This window comes from Piliocolobus tephrosceles, chromosome 3 (assembly GCF_002776525.5).
Source record: "Piliocolobus tephrosceles isolate RC106 chromosome 3, ASM277652v3, whole genome shotgun sequence".
In the NCBI taxonomy this organism is placed as follows: domain Eukaryota; kingdom Metazoa; phylum Chordata; class Mammalia; order Primates; family Cercopithecidae; genus Piliocolobus; species Piliocolobus tephrosceles.
Window position 1 is genome coordinate 132,318,466 of NC_045436.1, and position 21,039 is coordinate 132,339,504.

At 37.3% G+C, this 21,039-nt stretch overlaps 1 protein-coding gene across 2 annotated transcripts in view; it reads right to left on the minus strand.

Moving 5' to 3' along the window:
- Positions 1–365: 365 nt before the first annotated feature.
- CEP135 (centrosomal protein 135) overlaps positions 366–21,039 on the minus strand; it is an 81,977-nt gene continuing 61,303 nt past the window's right edge. For both annotated transcript variants that reach the window (XM_023192188.2, XM_023192187.2), the window contains exons 22-26: positions 15,865–16,074; positions 14,183–14,385; positions 12,915–13,019; positions 9,225–9,338; positions 366–2,376 (exon numbers count right to left, since the gene is read on the minus strand). In XM_023192188.2, coding sequence (XP_023047956.1) covers positions 9,236–9,338; positions 12,915–13,019; positions 14,183–14,385; positions 15,865–16,074 — 621 coding nt within the window. In that variant the 3' untranslated portion in view covers positions 366–2,376; positions 9,225–9,235. The remainder of the gene's footprint in view (positions 2,377–9,224; positions 9,339–12,914; positions 13,020–14,182; positions 14,386–15,864; positions 16,075–21,039) is intronic.

Below are 21,039 nucleotides of genomic sequence, written 5' to 3' on the forward strand. Positions count from 1 at the left end.
AGAATTAGGGAGAGAAGTATGAGATCACTTGTATGATGAATTACAATAAGGTAGGGTAACAGGTGTCATAGTCTAATGGGAGTCAATGTGCTCAACAAAGAGTATTTGCAAGTGAGAAGACAGTATATTCATACACACACACGTTGAACCATTTTGTGGACGGATAACGAAAATAAACTTTGACTTCATTTCTTATTATCTTGAACTAAATGGAAATAAAAGTCAGTTAAGAAAGGTGCCTGGCACCTACGTTCAGGGATTTGCCCATGATAAAGTTTGATTTGAATAAATTTTATTTAATTTTAGAATTAAGAATATCGCTAATATAAAATTATAAAAACCTTATTTGTAAGAAAGAGAAAATAAATTGACTAGAAAGTTTATTGGCAAATCTAGGTCAAGCTCCATAATTTAAAATTATTTAAAACAAAATTAAAAACATCTATAAAAAGTCAGAACATTCAGTATTTTAAGATAAAACTGTTTTTCAAAAAAATATCATGGTTATGAAAACAACAATTTGGCAGACTATACATTTTTAAATTATAGAAAACATTAAAAATAAAATATCTAACAAAAATGTCTTGCTGTTGTTTTTGGGGAAAAGGTGGGGACAAATATTTTTTATTTTATTTACATATATTTATTAAAAGATTTCCATATGGTATTGCAAACAGTCCCACGTCTCTTGTATTTTGCTATAATATATGAATTCACACAAAGGAGATGGGATACATAAAATTACAAAGGCGGTAGAAAAGCAAACCAGCCCACATCCTAATACACACTAAAAAGGTCATAATTCAGATATATACGGTATATTAGTTTTAGAAAAAGAGCACTGCCCACCCCCAGGTACACACACACACACACACACACACACACACACACACTCTTTATTAAACCACAAGAGGAAACAAAATATATCATAAGTAACAGATCTTTCACTTTCCTATGTTAGTTTTTATGTTTTTCAATCATAATGAAATATATTAAGAACATTTTCTTCACGATTCATTTTTGTATCTGACATTCTTTTTTGTACTTCTGTTGTTTCATTAACATAGGTATACACCCAAATTCTTTAAAATTACAACTTTGAAAATTAATTATAAAAAGCTATTTTCCACGTATATGCCACAGTTTGGCGTTAAAATGCCATTTTGGGGAACTGGTAAATTATAACACACAGGTTTAGAAGAAAAAGAGTGGTATCACTGAATGTATATTAGAATTTAACAAAATGTTTTACTGTATTCGCCCCATGTACTTTTTTTTTTTTTCTTTCTGAGACAGAATCTTACTCCGTCCCCTAGACTGGAGTGCAATGGTGCAATCTTGGCTCACTGCAACCTCCACCTCCCGGGTTCAAGCAATTCTCCTGCCTCAGTCTCCCAAGAAGCTGGGATCACAGGCGCCCGCCATAAAGCCTGGCTAATTTTTGTATTTTTAGTAGAGACGGGTTTCACCATGTTGCCCAGGCTGGTCTCAAACTCCTGACCTCAGGTAATCTACCCACCTTGGCCTCCCAAATTACAGGTGTGAGCCACCGCACCCGGCCTACCCATATACTTTTATACTTTGAAACCTTAGATTAATACACTGAGGAATTTTATTTCCTAGAAAAATGCCCCAAATTTCCGTTCTATTGTTTTACACAAAACTCTGTATATAGCTTTTAGTTTGCTCTTGATAGAATCTGTGTTACACAGAGAGTCCATGTGATGATAGTTAAAATAATATTTTACATAATGTATCAATGTTTCTTTCTCATCATAGTTCTTCTAGATGGCAATAACACATTATATATGGTAATCATTATTTTACCAAGACCTCTGCTATTATAAGAAGACCGGACCTGAATATATTCCCCTTGACAACAGACAGTAAATCTATGAAATAATTGTAAGAAAAAGTTAAGCATGACAGCATAGCATCAAAGTTGATCATTCTTTGTGAATACATTAAGATATGGGCTAAACATAGGCATGAAAACTAAAAACAAGTACTGTAAGAATATTTACATACATATATCATGGGTTATCAAGAAACAGATTATTAAAGAATAATGTGAATACATTATATTAATTCACAGTATAAACATACTTTTAGTAATTTAATTCATGAATAATAAAAACATAGATATAACATTAGGCACTATTAATATATATTCTTGTTCTGTCATATATATGAAAATATACATATAGATATAGTTCTTTTAAACCAAACTTTAACATATTCACTGATTTAAATAAAAGTTGACAGAGGTAGAATTTGTGTCCATGTTCATGATTTTCAGCAACAAATACTTCAAATATTTCATTACTGTTCTGTTCTTCTAAAAATCCACATAGGAACTCATTGAAAACCATTATTCTGAAAGGCAGGAAATTGAAAAGTGGGTTAAGAGAAAAATGATGAAGTTATTCAACATATTCATAAAAAACTGAAATTCAGTAATGTTTTAAATGAAATTATAGAATCTAATAAAACTCTGTGACCCAAATCCAGTTATATTTAAGAAGTACTGTTCTACTTCTTAAAATTCAAGTACTGTTTTATTCATTGTACTTTATTTAATTTATTTATTTAGAGACAGGGTCTTGCTGTGTTGCCCAGGCTGGAGTGCAGTGGCATGATCATAGCTCACTGCAGTCTTGATCTTCCATGCTCAAGTGATCCTTCTGCCTCAGCCTCCAGAGTAGCAGGAACAACAGGTGCACATCACCATACTTGGCTTCTTTTTTTGGTATTTAGTAGAGACAAGGTCTTACTATGTTGTTTAGGCTAGTCTCAAACTCCTGAGCTCAAGTGATCTGCTCACTTTGGCCTACCAAAATGCTGGGATTACAGGTGTGAGCTACCCTGCCTGGCTTATACTTTTGTTTAAAAAAGTGATTTCTGTTTCTTTATTTATATGTCTCTGTATTTTATGTTTCCTCCGTGAGTCTGTGTGATACTGCATTATAATAAGAAATACAAACTGGGTGCAGTGGCTCATGCCTGTAATCCCAGCACTTTGGGAGGCTGAGGCAGGAGGATCGCTTGAACCCAGGAGTTCAGGACAAGTCTGGACAACATAGTGAGACCCAATATCTATTAAAACAAATACAAAAATTAGCTGGGTGTGGTGGCACACACCTGTAGTCCCAGCTACTCAGGAGGCCAAGGTGGGAAACTGCTCGAGCCCAGGAGTTCAAGGCTACAGTGATCTCTGATGGCACACTGCACCACTTCAGTCTGGGCAACAGAGCGAGACCGTGAGACCTTGTCTCTTAAAACAAAACAAAAAAAAACACACAGAAATATGGTCATATGTTCCATAATGATATTTTGGTCAATGACAGACTTCATAAAAGACTGTGGTCCCAAAAGATTATAACAGAACTGAAAATTTCCTATTGCTTAGTATTTAGTATGTTATGCTTTTAATCATTATTTTAGAGTGTACTCTTACTCATTAAAAAATAAAAGTGAACTATAAAACAGCCTCAGGCAGGTCCTTCAGGTAGTATTCCAGGAGAAGGCACTGTTATCACAGGGGAGGGCAGCTCTGGAAACATTATTTTCCTTGAACACCTTTCAGTGGGGCGCCATGTACAGGAAGGAGACAGTGATACTGATGATCCTGACTCTATGCGGGCCCAAGATAATGTGTGTGTTTGTGTCATTGCTTTTAGCAAAAATCGTTAAAAAGTAAAACAAAAGATTAATTTCATAAATAGAAAAAAGCTTATATAATAAGAAAATAAAGAAAAAACATTTCTGTACAGCTATGAAATCTGTGTTTTAAGCTAAGTGTCACTATAAAAGGGTCAAAAAGTTAAAAAAAATTAAAAAGTTTATAAAGGAAAAAAGTTATAGTAAGCTAAGTTTAATTTATTATTGGAGAAAATTAAAACAATAAATTTAGTATAGCTAAGTATACAGTGTTTATAAAGTCTATAACAGTAAACAGGAATGTCCCAGGCCTTCACATTCACTCACCACTCACTCACTGACTGACCCAGAGCAACTTCCAGTCCTGCAAGCTCCATCTGTGGTAAGTCCCCTATATAGGTATACCATTGGTTATCTTTTAAACTGTATTTTTACTGTACGTTTTCTGTGTTTAGATGCACACATACCACCATGTTACAACTGCCTACAGTATTCAGTACAGTAACATGCTGTACAGATTTATCGCCTAGGAGCAAGAGGCTATACGATATAGCCTGGGTATGCAGTTGGCTATATACCGTCTAGGTTTGTGTAAGTACATACATTCTATGACATTTGCACAATGAAAACACCTAAAACAAATTTCTCAGAACATATCCCTTGTTGTTAAGCAATGCATGACTGTATATATTGGGTCTCTGCCCCTGGTTCTTGGTCCACAGTTCCTTGTAATCTCCACAGTGATAACTGTGTCTTTTGCAAGCAAATGAGATGACTGGTGGCTAGGGGCCCCTAGACAGCTTCAGGACAGGAGCTGATCACCACAAAGCCCAAAGCATGATTAGAGAATTGGGCCACTGACCCCACACCTCAACCTCCAAAAAGAGGAGAAGGGCTGAAGGTTGAGTTTATCACCAATGGCTAATGATTTAATCAATCATGCCTACTTAGTGATACTTGCATAAAACCTCCAAAAACTGGGTTCAGGAACCTTTCAGATAGCTAAACACTTGGTGATGCTTAGAGGGTGGTGCTCTATGAGAAGGCACAGAAGCTTTGCGCTGCTTTCCTAATAATTTGCCCTATGCATCCCTTCCATTTGCCTGTTAATCTGTATCCTTTGTAATAGCCTTTTCAATAAGCAGGTAAATGTAAAATGTTTCCCTGAGTTCTGTGAGCTGCTCTAGCAAATTAATAGAAGGTGATGAGGGGGTTGTGGAAACCTCATCAGTCAGAAGCACAGATCACAACCTGGGACTTGCGATTGGCATCTGAAGTCAAGGGGAAGGGATTTGTGGGACTGAGCTCTTAATCTGTGGGATCTGACACTATCTCCAGGCAGATAATGTCAGAATTGAGTTAAATGCTGAAACTGAGATCAGTTGGTGTCTGCTGGAGAATACGGTGTCTGAAGTGGTGTGCTGAGTGGTGTACGAGAATCGGAAAAACACTTTTGTTGGTTTTTCCTACTCAAATAGCATGCATTAGATATGATAGTCAAAAAAGAAAGAATAAAAGTTGGATTATATATTTTAACTATTAGAGAGACACTAATCTGAGATGGCATTTTATAGTTGAGCAATTCATTTTTTTTTTCCTTGAGCAATTCATTTCTGAGTGCTTGGGGAAATCTCTTAAAATTAGTTTTGGTGACAATATTTAGAAAATATGAGTGGAAATGGATTAGTAAATAACAATCTCAATATACCTCAAAAATTAATTGCAAATTATTACAAAGTTATAAATTATGAGTTTGTTAATGGTTATAAGTTTTCTAATCCGCATGTACTAGAATCATTGAAATTTTTAAAAATGGAAAATAACAAGTGTTGCTGATGATGTGGAGAACAGGAACCCTCATGCATTGTTGGTGGAAATATAAAAGGGTGCAGCATGTGGAAAACAGTTCGGCAGTCCCTCAAAAAGTTTTAACAGAATTGCCATCTGACCCAGCAATTCTAGTCTTAGGCATATACCAAAAGATTTGAAAACAAGGACTAAAACAGATACTTATACACCAATGCTCACAGCAGCATTATGCACAATAACCATATGGTAGAAACAACCCCAGGTGTCTTTAACTGATGGAAGGATTTTTAAAATGTGGTATATCTGACATACGGATGAACCTGGAAAATATTAATTCTAAGTGAAATAAGCCAGATACAAAAGAACAAATGTATGATTTCACTTATATGAAAATGTAAAATAGGCAAATTCATAGAGACCAGAAAAGTAGATTTGAAGTTACTAGGAGCTGGGAAGGTGAGGTCAGGGGATTGGAGAGTGATTGTTTAATGGGTACAGAATTTCTGTTTGGGGAGATAAAAAAAGTCTTAGAATTAGATAGTGGTGATGGGTGTGGTGCCTGTAGTCCCAGCTACTCCCGAGGCTGAGGCAGGAGGATTACTTGACCCCAGAAGTTTGAGGTTTCAGTGAGCTATGATCATGCCACATTCTTCCAGTGGCAGAGTGAGACCCTGGCTCAAAAAACAAAACAAAAATGCAATGTCTAATTCATCACGGTTATAGGGATTGCAGGAATCTACGTTCCACATCAGTAGTTCTTAAAGTGCAGTCTGGGGATCCCTGAGAGTCCCCAATACTCTTTCAGGGACTCTACAAAGTCAAGCTTATTTTCAAAAAACCAAGGAATTATTTGCCTTTCACTTTTATTTTCTTATAGGTCTACAGTTGAGTTTTTCCAGAGCTACATGATGTGAAGAGACAGAAGTACATATTTTAGATTTGTGGGCCATGGGGTCTGTCAAAACTACTCAACTCAGCCACTGCAGTAAAGCAGTCTTAGACAATCTGTTAACAAATGGGTGTGGTTGTGCTCCAATAAAGCTTAATTTACACAAATAGGCAGTGGTATGGATTTGGCTTGCAGATCCTAGTTTACCAACCAACCCCTGATCTAAACTGCAGCTGTGAATCAAACATGAGAAAATGTCTGTGTCACACTCTTACAAGGCTTTGTAACAAGAAGGTGAACCACCATCTGATCACATGAAAATAACACAGCAATTCAAGAAGGACACAGTGACTACAGTGAACACTGAGAAGTGGTCCTCAAAGTGAAAGAGAAAAATAAATGCCTTAATCAAACACAAAAGCAAAAGCAGAGCAATCAGGAATCATTTAAACGTAGGCTCTACAAACATGAGGGCATCAGTATGTTAAAGAACAGCACATAACTAATGTTCACAATGAGGATTCTGAGTCAGAGGAAATGTTTAATTATCTTCTATATATTTCTATTAAAAGAGGCAAAGAAATGTATCAGTTTAAACAAGACTGGCGTAACTATTTCTGTCAATGAGTATGCATTTTCACAGTCACTACCTGTCAAAGCCTAGGTCTGACTCACGTTTCTTTCCCATTCATTCCCATCTCTAGTGAATCAGCACATCCCTTTGATCCTTCCTCAGTCAAATGCATCCTAGCACTTTACAACTACTTTGGAAAACAGTTTTGCCATATCTACTAGAGCTTGAACATACATATATCCAGTGATCCATCCATTTCACTTCTAAGTATAATCATAGCACTATCTGTAATAGCCCAAACTGGAAACTACCAAATGATTATCAAGAGGAGGAGGAGTAATTGGATTGTAGTAAGTTTCCATAATGGCATTCCATACACAGCAACAAGACTGAACAATCTACAAGTACACACAACAATACGTACTGCTGAGAAAAAGAGGCCAGGAACATGATTTCATTTATAAAATGTCTAAAAGTAAGCAAAGAGAAATCTACACTTTTAATAGGACAGTTACTTTTAGACCAGGGCTTATGACTGACGCCCAAGAGAGGTTTGTTTTGTTTTATTTCGTTTTTTTTGAGATGGGGTTTTGCTTTGTTGTCCAGGCTGGATTGGAACTGGGCTCAGGCAGTCTTCCGACCTCAGTCTCCTGTGCCAGGCTTTATATTTTATTTTTTTGAATGGAGTCTCACTTTGTCACCCAAGCTGGAGTGCAGTGGCGCGATCTGGGCTCACTGCCACCTCTGCCTCCTAGGTTCAAGCAATTTTCCTGCCTCAGCATCCCGAGGAGCTGGGACTACAGGCGTGTGCCACCATGCCCAGCTAATTTTTCTATTTTTAGGAGAGACAGGGTTTCACCATGTTGGCCAGGCTGGTCTTGAACTCCTGACCTCAAGTGATCCACCCACCTCAGCCTCCCAAAGTGCTGGGATTACAGAGGTGTGAGCCACCGTGCCTGGCCTGTTGTTTTTTCGATTTTCATGCAGGTTACCTGGATGTGTTCAATTTGTTCACTGAAAAACTTCATTGAACTATGTATCTATGATATGGTACCTTTCTGTATATATATCATAGTTTACTTTAAAAATTCAGTCCTAGTTTTCAATATTATTATACTAATCCTGAACTATTATACTGCTTATTTCATACCACTTACTGGACTCTCTACCTCTAGTTCCTATCCTTTCCAATATGGTTGAAAGACAGGTGTGAAATTAATCTACCAGAAACAGTTCTTTCATCTTGACCCTTCCCTTGTACCCATCCTATACATAGAGGACGGACCTTCATGGTTTCCCTTGACTTACAGAATAAAGTCTACAATCTCTAATTTAGCTTCACATTCAATATAATACTCTATATATTCTACTCTAACTTCCAAACCTTTCTTCCTCATTATTCCCCCACAGCCTGCCCTTCCTGCCAGGTTGGGACTACTGTGCCATGTGTACTCCTGTTTCTATGCTTTGTCTACATTTTTACTACCTATTATTTGTAGCTTGAATTTAGCCCTTCATCAAAGAATACCCTGTGATAGCTCATATTGTCATTTAACGTTATGCTGTAGATGTCTTCTCTTTTTAAATTCGGGTATAATTTACATATGATAAAATGCATGGGCCAGCCTGTAGTCCCAGCTACTCAAGAGGCTGAGGTGCGAGGACTGCTTGAGCCTGGGAGTTTGAGGCCAGCCCAGGCAAGATACTGAGAACCCTGTCTTTTTTCTTTTTTCTTTTTCTTTTTTGGAGATAGCGGCTTGCTTTGTCATGCAGACTGGACTGTAATGGTGCAAGCATAGTTCACCGCAGCCTCAGCCTTCTGAGTTCAAGCCATCCTCCTGCCTCAGTATCCTCTCCCAGCCCCCCAGCAGCTGGTAGCTGGCGTGTGTCATGCCAGGCGTGTGTCACCATGCCTGGCTAAGTTTCATATTTTTAGTAGAGATGGGGATCTCACTAGGTTACCCAGGCTTGTCTCAAACTCCTAGCCTCAGGTGATCCTCCAGCCTCAGCCTCCCCAAAGTGCTGGGATAACAGGTGTGGACCACTGTGTCTGGCCGAGACCCTATCTCTTCAAAAAAAAAGCACACACTGTAAATGGTCAGTTTTATGAATTTTTACAATTGTATATACCCACATAACTACTATGACCTAGATACAGAACTTTTCCATTACTCCAGGAAGTTCCCCTGGATGCCTTCCCAGGAAATCTCCCCTCTCCCGATGAAGAAAACAACTTGCTGAATTTTCACAACCACAGATTAGTTTTGCCTGTCCTTGGTGTTACATACATACCTTTCTGATAATTACGCATTTATACGTTCAGGAGAATGTGAAGGAGACCTCAGAGTGGAACTAAGGGGTGGTGTAGGAAGACCATGTCGACGCATCTCTTGGATTGCTCGTTCTCTATTAGTAAAGATCAAACAAGAGAGAGATATATGCAAGCACCAGGAAAAATAAAAAAGTAGTATACAAATATAATAGTTATTAGCAAATTTGTAATAAATTATTTAATTAGTATTACTATTAAATTTAAATCCTATGTTTTTATACAATTTTTAAGTAGTGGATAAAAGATTTCAATTAAAAAATTAAGTATTATATGTATAGTGAGGAGCATTTTGCTTCTAAGGTATTATTTTAAAGACAGCCTGCTATTCTGACATGGTTACAACATAATGGCTTTGAACAATCTCTTATAGTACATATTCTTTAAATTGAAATCTTTTATCCACTACTTAAAAATCATACAAAGACATAGGATTTAAATTTAATAGTAATACTAATATACTAGTTACACTAATTATATATATACTAATATACTATATACTATACCATATACTATAACACTAATATACTAATTACATATAATATATAAGATAATATATAATACATATGTAAATACATTATAAAATATATAATACAATATAAAATATATAATATACTATATATTTTATAATATATTATATAATTGCTTTGCACAATCTCATAGTACATATTTTAATTGAAATCTTTTATCTACTTATATATTATATGAGATATATTTTATATATTTATGTATTATATAATATATATTAGTATATTATATATGTTATGTATTATATGTATCATATATTATATATAATATAGATTAGTATATTATATTATATATTAATTATAATACATATTATATATAGTGAAAATAAATAGGATACCAACTGAACACACAGACACACACAAACACCAGATGACGAGATGTTAAACTCAAAAAGGCTAATGGTGACTATGGAGGGCAGAACTTACAGATAAATTTTCTTCTTTATACTTAAAAAATTATAACAAACCTGTTTAATGTGTTCTTAAAAATTAAATGCTTACATGCTAGGCCCTTCTGTGGGATTTGGTTCTGGTAACCACCCTTGGCTTTCATGACACTACATTTCCTGGTTCTCTGTCTACCTAGATGATCTTTCCTCAGCTGTGTTACTGGATCCTTTTCTCCTGCCTATACTTTGATGTTCCCCATAACTAGGTTTACTCGTTCTTCTCTTGTTTTTTTTTTTTTGTGACAGGCATTTGCTCTGTTGCCCAGACTCAAGCACAGTGGCACAATTATACCTCAAACTCCTAGGCTCAAGTGATCCTCCCACCTCATCCTCCTGAGGAGTTGGGACTACAGGTGCACACCTTCATGCCCAGCTAATTTAAAAAATGTTTATAGAGATAGGGGTCACACTATGTTGCCCAGGCTGGGCTTGAACTCCTGGCCTCAAGCGATCCTCCTGCCTCAGCCTCCTGAGGAGCTGGGACTATAGGTGCGCACCTTCATGTCCAGCTAATTTTTAAAATGTTTTTAGAGATATGGGTCACACTATGTTGCTTAGGCTGGTCTTGAACTCCTGGCCTCAAGTGATCCTCCTGCCTCAGCCTCCCAAAGTGCTGGGATTACAGGCATGAACCACCATGCCAGGCCTACCATATCATCTTGCACATATAGCTAGCCCTCTCCCATCTTCCTGCCTCAAAATTCCCAAAAGTCAGATTGGAAAGAATCTATTTTCTCTATTATGCTTGCCTTCCCTGTGTCTGGGTCTGTCCCCACCAAGAATGGGGATTATGTTGCCATCTCCTTTGTGGGCTATTTATAGTCTCTGGACTAGACTCTTTCTGCCTTGAGCTCTTCAGTGTCTGAGATTTCTAATTAGTTCGGTGCTTCTCAAGATGTCTTCATTACTACTCTCCCAAAGGAACTTTTCTAGACTTTTTCCTCCCCAGATTATCCCTCCACCCCATGAAATTTTAATACACTGCTTATGTCCTGTGGCCCTTTGGAGGCACATAAACCATTCTACTAACTTATACTACCTAAAATTTTTTTTGCTACCTCTATCCCCTACCCCCAAGAAACAATTTCTTCACTTGGAGGACGGGAGGTAATATTGCACCCATGAGAATGTATGATATAGGTGGATAGTAAAGAGCACGAAAGACATGGTCATGAGGCTCAAGGTTTCATTGAGGCCTAGAGGCAAAGAAAAAGGGGAGGAACTGTGGGGAGGTCTATAATCCTGGGCGATAGTGAGCTTGGTTTAGGACTTCTGATTTGCAGAGAATTTAAGTTATCACTAAGAAATGGAAATCATTATATATGTACAGTTTAGTACATTCAGAAACTAGATCTTCTAAATTACAAGAAATTATCAATCCTGCTTTCATGTCTCTGCTGCTACCTAAGGCTTAATTTTTTGTTGGTTTGTTTGTTTTTTGAGACAGGGTCTCACTGTTACCCAAGCTGGAGGGCAGTGGCACGATGACAGCTCATTGCAGCCTCAACCTCCTGAGCTCAATCAATCCTCCCACTTCAGCTTCCTGAGTAGCTGGGACTACAGGCACCCATCATCATGCCCCAGCTAATTTTCAAAAATTTTTTTGTAGAGACGGTGTTTTGCCATGTTGCTCACGCTGATTTCAAATTCGTGGGCTCAAGTAAATCCACCTGCCTTGGCCTCCCGAAGTGCTGGGATTGCACAAGTCCTTTATGAAATCATAAATATTGATTTCATAGCACATTGTCTCCATACTTCAAATAGCAAATCACCATAAAGTTCTGATGTAAATAGGTAAGAATAACTCAAAAACTGATCTAACAAGCAATTTGGCCACTATTTGAGAATGAAATCTCAGGAATGCAGACGTCTATGGTGTTAACATAGTAGGAAAGAGTAATGGAAGAAAAGTAACTTGGCAATTGATTTGCAAGTTAGACTTTGATTTAAAGCAGGTCTCTTTCCAGGTTTGTAACACTTGGGAATTAAATTTTTCAACATAAAGCAAATGAACCAAAATATGAGTGAATATGAAAATTACTAAGCTGTAGGGAATACATTGGAGAGGTTAAGGGTACAGGTTTTAGAATTAAAACCTGTTTGGTTTTACTTTTGGTCCTACCATTTACTATTTATATGATCTCAGTTTCCTTTATGTAGGCATAATAATAGATTGTTGGTGGGATTAATCAGACACTTATATAGTGTCTGGCCCACATCTGTTAACTGCTGTTACTATCTTCAATATCATTATCTTTATTATGATTTGTATGTGGAACATCCTACTTGAACCATACATTTCGGAGCTCTTGTAGGGATTGTTGTTCCTTCTCTACTCTCTTTGAAATAACTGTGGGCTCTAATTTTGCCCTACAGAATGCTATAGGAAATATTTATACAACACTTGCTATTTTACCTTATTTTTCAGATTAAACAATTTTATTCAATAAATATTTATAAAGCATCCGCTATGTAATACTTGCTATTTTAGTTACCGTAGAGCTGTTATCATCCCCAGTACTTGTTGCCTTTTTTAAAAGGAAGAATTGCCAAAGAAATGTACTTTATGTATTAGCTTTTTAAAAAGTTTGCTATTTGTAAGCCATATTAAATACTTTCTGAAGTACAATAGAGAACACATAAAAACACTGTCAAATGTTTAAAAAATTTGTCTTACCGTTCATATCTTTCAGTTGAGATCTGCCTTTTCAGGGCATCATAATCTGTTTGTAACTGTGCCACTTTAGATCGAAGCATGGTGTTTTCCCGGCTTTGACTAGTTCTTAAAAACAAATTTAAAAATCCAGAAATAAATGTTCTGTTTTGTAAAGTCAAGTGCTGTGGTTTTTTAAATTAATAAAGAGAAGATCAAGACCTTTCAACAAGAATTCTCTAAACTTGTAGGGCTTTTATCACATTTTCTTTTTCATTCATTTATTTAGGAAACATTTACTGAACATCTATTACATACTAAGCACTAAAGCAATGATAGGAATGCAAATTTGAATGGGACATAAACTGTAATATCAAGATGTAAAGTGTCGTCATTGGCTCTTTCTTGACGCTTGCCTTGGAAAGAGAAATATTAGTATTTTTAATACCTTTCAAAAGCTCATTCTTCCATGCCTACTCTACTCTGGGTTTCCTTCCCTCTGCCTACAAATATGTCTAAATCCTTCTATTGTAAAAGTATGACATCATCAATCTCTCCCAAAGTAATCAATACACGTAATGTGGGTCAAATCTCATAGCCTTTTTAGAGTCCTTTTTCCTAATCTACAGCATAAAACACAGCCACCTCTTCTTCTCTTCTTCTCCTGAGAACGCTCTCTCTTCACCGACTCCTCTGTCCATTCCTCAAATGTAGGTACTTTCCTAACGTTTTCTCTTCTCATTACTCTGCCACAGTACCACTTCTGTAGTGAAGATATACAGGTCTGCACCTCCCAACACGATGTTTCTCCCGAGCAAGTCTCCTAAATTTCCAAAAGCAGCAGACATATAAGCCAAATATTTTGGTTTTGTACACCCTTCATATGCTTTTTGTTTGTTTGTTTGAGACAGAGTCTCGCTCTGTCGCCCAGGCTGGAGTGCAGTGGTGCAATCTCGGCTCACTGCAACCTCTACCTCCTGGGTTCAAGTGATTCTCGCACCTCAGCCTCCTGAGTAGCTGGGACTACAGGTGTGCACCACCACACCTGGCTAATTTTTTTTTTTTTGTATTTTTAGTAGAGATGGGGTTTCACCATGTTGCCTGGGCTGGTCTCAAACTCCTGAGTACAGGCAATCCACCCGCCTTGGCCTCCCAAAGTGCTGGGATTACAGGTGTGAGCCACTGCACTTGGCCTATCCTTCATACTCTCATCCTTTCCTCCACTTCAAAAAAATTAAAAAATTATCCTTCGCAAGCAATTGTCTTTGCATAAATTGACTTAAGACACTTACAATTTGCTTTCAGAAAGGGTTAACTTCTCCTTAAGTAGCTGGATTTCTGTATCCTTCTCATGGGAGGTTAAGTGAGAATGAAATTCTTTATCTCTGTTTGTAGCCAACAATGATTCGAGGTTTTTAACTGTATGTCTCTCATTTGACAGTTGTTTTTTCAATAGGTCTGATTCTGACTTTACATTTTCTAATTCCACTACAACCTACATGAAAAACAAAGTAAGATTACTTCAGTACAATTTAAACTTACTCTGAAAAAATTATGTATATGACAATATAGCTCTGTGGAACTAGTCATCCATCACTTGTTTCATTTTGGGTATTGGTTAAAGATTATGAACCATTTCTTTAAGTATAAGAAAGACACTTTATTTTCAAAATAATCTTTGTTATTTTTACTATGGGCTTATTTGGCTATAGGATCTACTCCAATCCTCAGTTTTCAGTCATGGTACCTTGTCAAGAGAGGGTCATTAAGATAAAATCATAAGGGCAATGAGATCCTTCTGGTTGAATATGCTTACTCTGACTACATAATCAAGTCAGTATTGTAGCTTCTCAGTACTTGAAAATAAGGATACTACTAGATGAGTGAAAATTGAAAACAACCATGTTTGAAAACAAACACTAGGTTATTTAAAGTAATGCCTCTGTTTGGGAATGGCAAATTCTAGCTAAATAGACTTGTTTAATTAAGATTTAAACACCTTGAGATTTTTATCGGGAAAAATATTCTATTTTGGAAGCACTGAACCGTTCAATCCTTCATTCAAGTCTTACTTTTTTTTTTTTTTTTTTTTGAGACAGGGTCTCACTCTGTTGCCCAAACTGGAGTGCAGTGGCACAATCTCTGCTTACGGCAGCCTCAACATCCTGGGCTCAGGTGAACCTTCCCTGCCTCAGCCTCCCAAGTAGCTGGGACTACAGGCACATGCCACATGCCTGACTAATTCTTTGTATTTTTTGTAGAGACGGGATTTTGCCATGCTACCCAGACTGGTTTCAAACTCCAGAGCTCAAGCAATCTGCCTGACTTGGCTTCCCAAAGTGTTGGGATTACAGGTATAAGCCATCGTACCTGGCCTCAAGTCTTACTTTTAAACAGAGAAAGAATGTAGTAGGATATGCTCCTAATTTATAATCAGAAAATTCATAATTTCCTAAATAGCCATCTATTCCAAAACAGCACCCACTTTCATCACTACGTTTGCCTGAGAAATCTTGCAAAGAATCAAGCAGTCAAATCTGGTTGTCAAAATCCTGTAGTCAAAAGTAACTACTGTAGGCCGGGCACAGTGGCTCACACCTATAATCCCAGAACTTTGGGAGGCCGAGGCCGGCAGATCACCCGAGGTTGGGAGTTTGAGACCAGCCTGGCCAACATAGTGAAACCCATCTCTACTAAAAATACAAAAATTAGCCAGGTGTGTCAATGCCTGTAATCCCTGCTACTCGGGATGCTGAGGCAGAAGGATTGGTTGAACCCAGGAGGCGGAGGTTGTGGTGAGTCGAGATCGTGCCACTGTACTCCACCCTGAACGACAGAGCAAAACTCCATCTCAAAAAAAAAAGTAACTACTCTAAAAGGAAACAAATATCTGCATGGTGTGGTGAATGCTAAAGTAAAACAATTAGAGTAGGGCTCAATAAAACAATTTGCCAAGACAATTTCTCTTTCTTACCCTCTCAAACTCAAGGTTTTTGGAATTCAATTGCTGGGTCATAATATCTTTGCCTGAATCAAGTTTAATGCAAAGTTCTCTAAGAGATGACAAGTCATTTAATACTGTTGCTTTCTCATCTTCTTGATGTCTCAGCTCTTCTTCTAATCGAGACATGGCTTTTGCCATTGATGAGATCTGAGATTCATAAGCATGATGGGCATTTATGTGCTGAAAAAATAAAAAGAAACAAGTAAAAAGTTAAAATAACCCAAACATTTTAAGAACCTGAATGTGTACAGCCAACAATCTCACTTTAGAAAAATATGACAGTCAATTTTTGCTTATTTTAAAATACTCTCAGGAAGCTGCCTACTATTTAAAGATGACCTATTTAATGCTTAACAAAAGGAATTGTGTATAATTATTAATCATGGTAACTGTGTACCTCATGTGTATATTTATATATTTGGAAGATGTAAAAAAGAAAGTTATTGAGTCACGGGGTTGTGGATATGAGGAATTTTTGAAATTGCATTAAATTTTTCCTTTATAAATTATTTTTGTTATAATAATGCCATTTCAAGAAAAAGTAACATATATACATATCACTCCTCAACTGTCTTCAGTTAAATTCTAAATTCCAAAAATGAGGTTTATTTCAAAACTAAATACCTGAAGAAATTTAAATTTAACTTAAATAATAGTAAATAACTTTTTAATATTTTAATAATTGAAATAATGAAAAAAGTTTCAAATACTGATACATTTTTTTAGGAAGAATCCACATTTGAAATTTCTCACAATTTGAATTATGAATAATAAATACAAACTGATATAAACTCTACTTCTGGGTTTTGGGAAGAATTCTGCATTTGAAAAATAAAATTATTGCAACAGGCTATTAAAATGGCTGGGTACAGTGGCTCACGTCTGCAACCCCAACACTCTGGGAGGTTGAGGTGGGAGGATCACTTGAACCCAGGAATCTGAAACCAGCCCAGGCAACATAGTGAGAACCTGTCTACAAAAAAATACAAAAATTAGCTGTGTGGTGGCACATGCCTACAGTCCTTGCTATGTGGGAGTCTGAGGCAGGAGATCACCTGAGCCCAGGAGTTCAAGGCTGCAGTGAGCTATGGTCAAGCCATTCCACTCCAGCCTGGCCGATGGTGCAAGACTCTGTCTCTTAAAAAAAAACTCCACGAATCTACATTGAAAATCTAATATTGTGCTGTGAAGATTCAATCAACTTCAACAATTGCAGAAAAGTATTTAGATTTTTTAGTGCATTACTAAAAGCTAACCTAAACAAATATAATACTTCAGTATTGTATTGTGAAATTGGCTTATACTTTAATAAAAGCTAATTTCATATACCACATAAGAACACGAACAATAATAAAGAACAAAATAATTGAAGATTATTTGAGAATAGTTGCTGAAAAACTCTTCTGAAGGTTGAAAGGCATTCCTTTAACTAGTTATTATACTCTTCTTAACAGAAAAACTTTTAGAGACAGTGTATTAGTTCCCTAGGGCTGCTGTAACAAACTACCACAAATGAGGTGTTTAAAAAAAAAAAACAGAAATTTATCCTTTCACAGTTCTGGAGGCTGGAAGTCCAAAATGTGGGTGTTGGCAGGGCTGGCTCCTTCCAGAGCTTCTGTGGGGGAATCTGTCCCATGCCTCTCTCCTAGCATCTGGTGGATGCTGCCAGTGCCTGGTGTTCACTGACTTGTAGACATACCACTCCAATCTCTGCCTCAATCTTCATACAGCCTTCTCTGTACATACTGTATCTAAATTTCCCTCACCTTTGAAGGACACCCATCATTCTCTGGGTTAAGACCTGCCTTAATCCAGCACAACCTCATCTTAATTTGTTCATATTTGCAAAAACCCAGTTTCCAAATAAGGTCATGTTGACAGATACTGGGGGTTAGGAGTTCAACGTATCTTTCTGGTGGACACAATTCTCCTACCCTCTGGTCCCCCAAAATTCATGTCCTTTCCATATACAAAATACATTCACTCCATCCCAACATTCTAGTATCAACTCTAAACCCAAAATCTCATCTAAGCACCATTTGAATCACATATGGGTGAGACTCTGAATATGGACCACATTGGGACAAAATTCTCCTCCATGTACAGACCTATGACGCTGGAAAACAAGTAAACTGCTTCCAAAATAAAATGGCAGGATAGGCACACAATAGACAGTCCCACTGTAAAAGGGAGAAAATAAAAGGAATAAAGGAGTTACTAGTCCAAAGTAAGTCTGCAACCAAGCAGGCCGAATCCATTAGATTTCAAAACCTAGTAATAATCATTTGTGCCTTGTTTATCTGGTGCTCTGTTCTCTGAGCCAGCCAGGGTGGCCCCACCCTGTGTCCCACAGGGGCAGTGGCCTTGCCCTCTGAAACCAAGGAGACAGACAGTAGCTCCATCATCTGGACCTGTGATGTCTGGGCTTGTGGTGGTAGCCACAGCCCCACCAGCCTCTGAGCTGCCCTTGGTGGCCTTGCTGGTCTCTGAGCTACCCTTAGAGTCATTCTGTCCTTTTTTTGAAGGTGAACTTGCAGCCAACTAGCTGTTGGTCTGTTTTCTGCTAGTAGGATCCCAGAAGACCAATAGCCTTCCTTCATTTCATCCCATTTCTGCTCCTTTCAGTCAAAGCTGGCAGTGATTCTGCTGAGATGACTGATTGGATTCATGAGTCACATATCTAATCTCTTCACCAAGAGGTTTTCTAGTCACACTCTACAACATGCTGTCTGGATAGGCTAAGAATTTTCCAAAATCATCAAGTTCTGGTTTCTTTCCTTTTTGTTTTTTTGAGACAGGGTCTCACTTTGTCACCCAGGCTGGAGTGCAGTGCCACGATCTCGGCTCACTGCAGCCTTGACCTCCTGGGCTCAGCCCCTCAAGTAGCTGGGACTACAGTCACGTGCCACCACGTTCAGTTAATTTTTTTGTATTTTTTGTAGAGACGGGGTTCTGCCATGTTGTCCAGGCTGGTCTCGAACTCCTGAGTGTAGTTTTTTGGTGAATACAGGTGAATTGCTTGAGCGATCTGCCTGCCCTGACCTTCTAAAGTACTAGGATTACAGGTGTCAGCTACCACGCCCGGCTTCATGTCTTGGTTTCTTTTTTGCTTTTTAGTTCCTTCCTCCATTTCTCTCTTTCCTCTCACATTTTACTACAAGTAACAAGGAGAAACCAGGCTGTCTCTTCCGCACTTTGCTTGGAAATCTTCTCAGCTAAATATCCGAGTTCATCCCTTACAAATTCTACTTTTCTCCCAACAGCAGACCATAACTTAGCCAAGTTCTCTGTCACTTTATAACGAGTAACATCTTAACTCTGTCTGAGACATCACCAGAGGAAACATTCATATTTCTGGCAAAATCCATCCATGACAACATATGTATTCTGTAAATAACAGAAGTTTTCTTTACAGCTCTCACTTCTTCTGAGTCTTCATCACAATTGCCTTTAATGTCCGTATTTCTACCAATGATCTCTTCAAGGCAATCTGGGCTTTTTCTGTCAAGCACTTCAAAACTCTTTCAGTCTCTACTCATTACCCAGTTCTAAAGCCACTTTAATATTTTCAGGTGTTTGTTGCAGCAGCAACCCACTTTCTGGTGCCATAATCTGTATTAGTTTCCTAGGGCAGCTGTAACAAACTGCCACAAATTGTGTGGCCTAAAAAAATAGAAATTATTCTCTCATAATTCTGGAAGCTAGAAGTCCAAAATTCAGGTGTTGGCAGGTATGGTTCCTTCTGGAGATTCTGAGGCAGAATCTGTTCTTTGCCTCTCTCCTAGTTTCTGATGGCTACTGGCAGTCCTTGACATTCCTTGACTTTTACACATATCACTCTAATCTTTGCCTCCATCTTCATGTGGTGTTCTCTCCTGTGTCCAAATATCCATTGTCCTATCCACTATGACCTCATTTTAACTTGATTCCATCTGCAAAGACACTTTTTCCAAATAAGAGACTAGGGGTTGGTACCTCAATATATCTTTTTAGAGACTATAATTCTATCTGCTACAGATAGTCAATACTTTCTCCTGAAAGATAAAAATTATAAGACTACACAAAACAAAAATGATAATAATGGCCAACTATTGTATATCAATCTAACCCTGGGTCCCTATATTTTAACTGAACTCACATTTTTTATTATGAGATTTTTATAGACTGTCTTTATGACAAAATCTTATTTAAATCTACATGCAAAAAAATAATGGTGGGCTCTTACCTTATATCATTTGTAAAAAATAACTCAAAATGGATCAAAGACCTGAGTATATGAGCTAAAAGTATAAAACTCTTATTAGAAAACATAGCGGAAAAGATTTATGACACTGGAGTTAGCAATGATTTCTTGGATATGACATCACAAGTATAGGCATCAAAAGAAAAAAAATAAATTGGACTTCATTTAAATTGAAAACTTCTGTACATCAAAAACTATTGAAAAGGCAACCCACACAATGGGAGAAAGTATTTGCAAACCACATATACACTAAGGTATTAATCTCCAGAATATATAAAGAACTTCTACAACAATTTAAAACAATCTGATTATAAAAAATGAACAAAGGATTTGAATAAGCATTTCTCCAAAGAAGATACACAAATCGTTAGTAAACAAATGAAAAGATGCTCAACATCACTAACCATTACGGAAATGCAAACCAGAAGCACAAGATACCGCTCCACTCCCATTACGATGGCTCTTATAAAACAAAAAATTAAAAAATTACAAGTATTGGTGAGGATGTGGAGCAACTGGAACTCTCATGCATTGCTGGTAGAAATGTAAAATGGTGTAGCACCTATGGAAAAACCACATGGCTATTCTTCAAAAAAATTAAATACAGAATTATCATATGATTCAGTAATTCCACTTCTGGGTATATACCCAAAAGAACTGAAAGCAAGCACCTGAACAGATATATTTGTATACCCATGCTCACAGCAGCATTATTCACAACAGCCAAAAGGTGGAACCAAATCAAATGTCTATTGGCAGATGAATGGCTAAACAAAAATGTGGTATATACATACAATGAAATGTTACTCAGCCTTAAAAAAGGATGAAATTCTGACACATGCTACACAATACGGATGAACCCTGAGGTAAAGTAAACCATAAGGCTAAGTGAAATCAGTCAC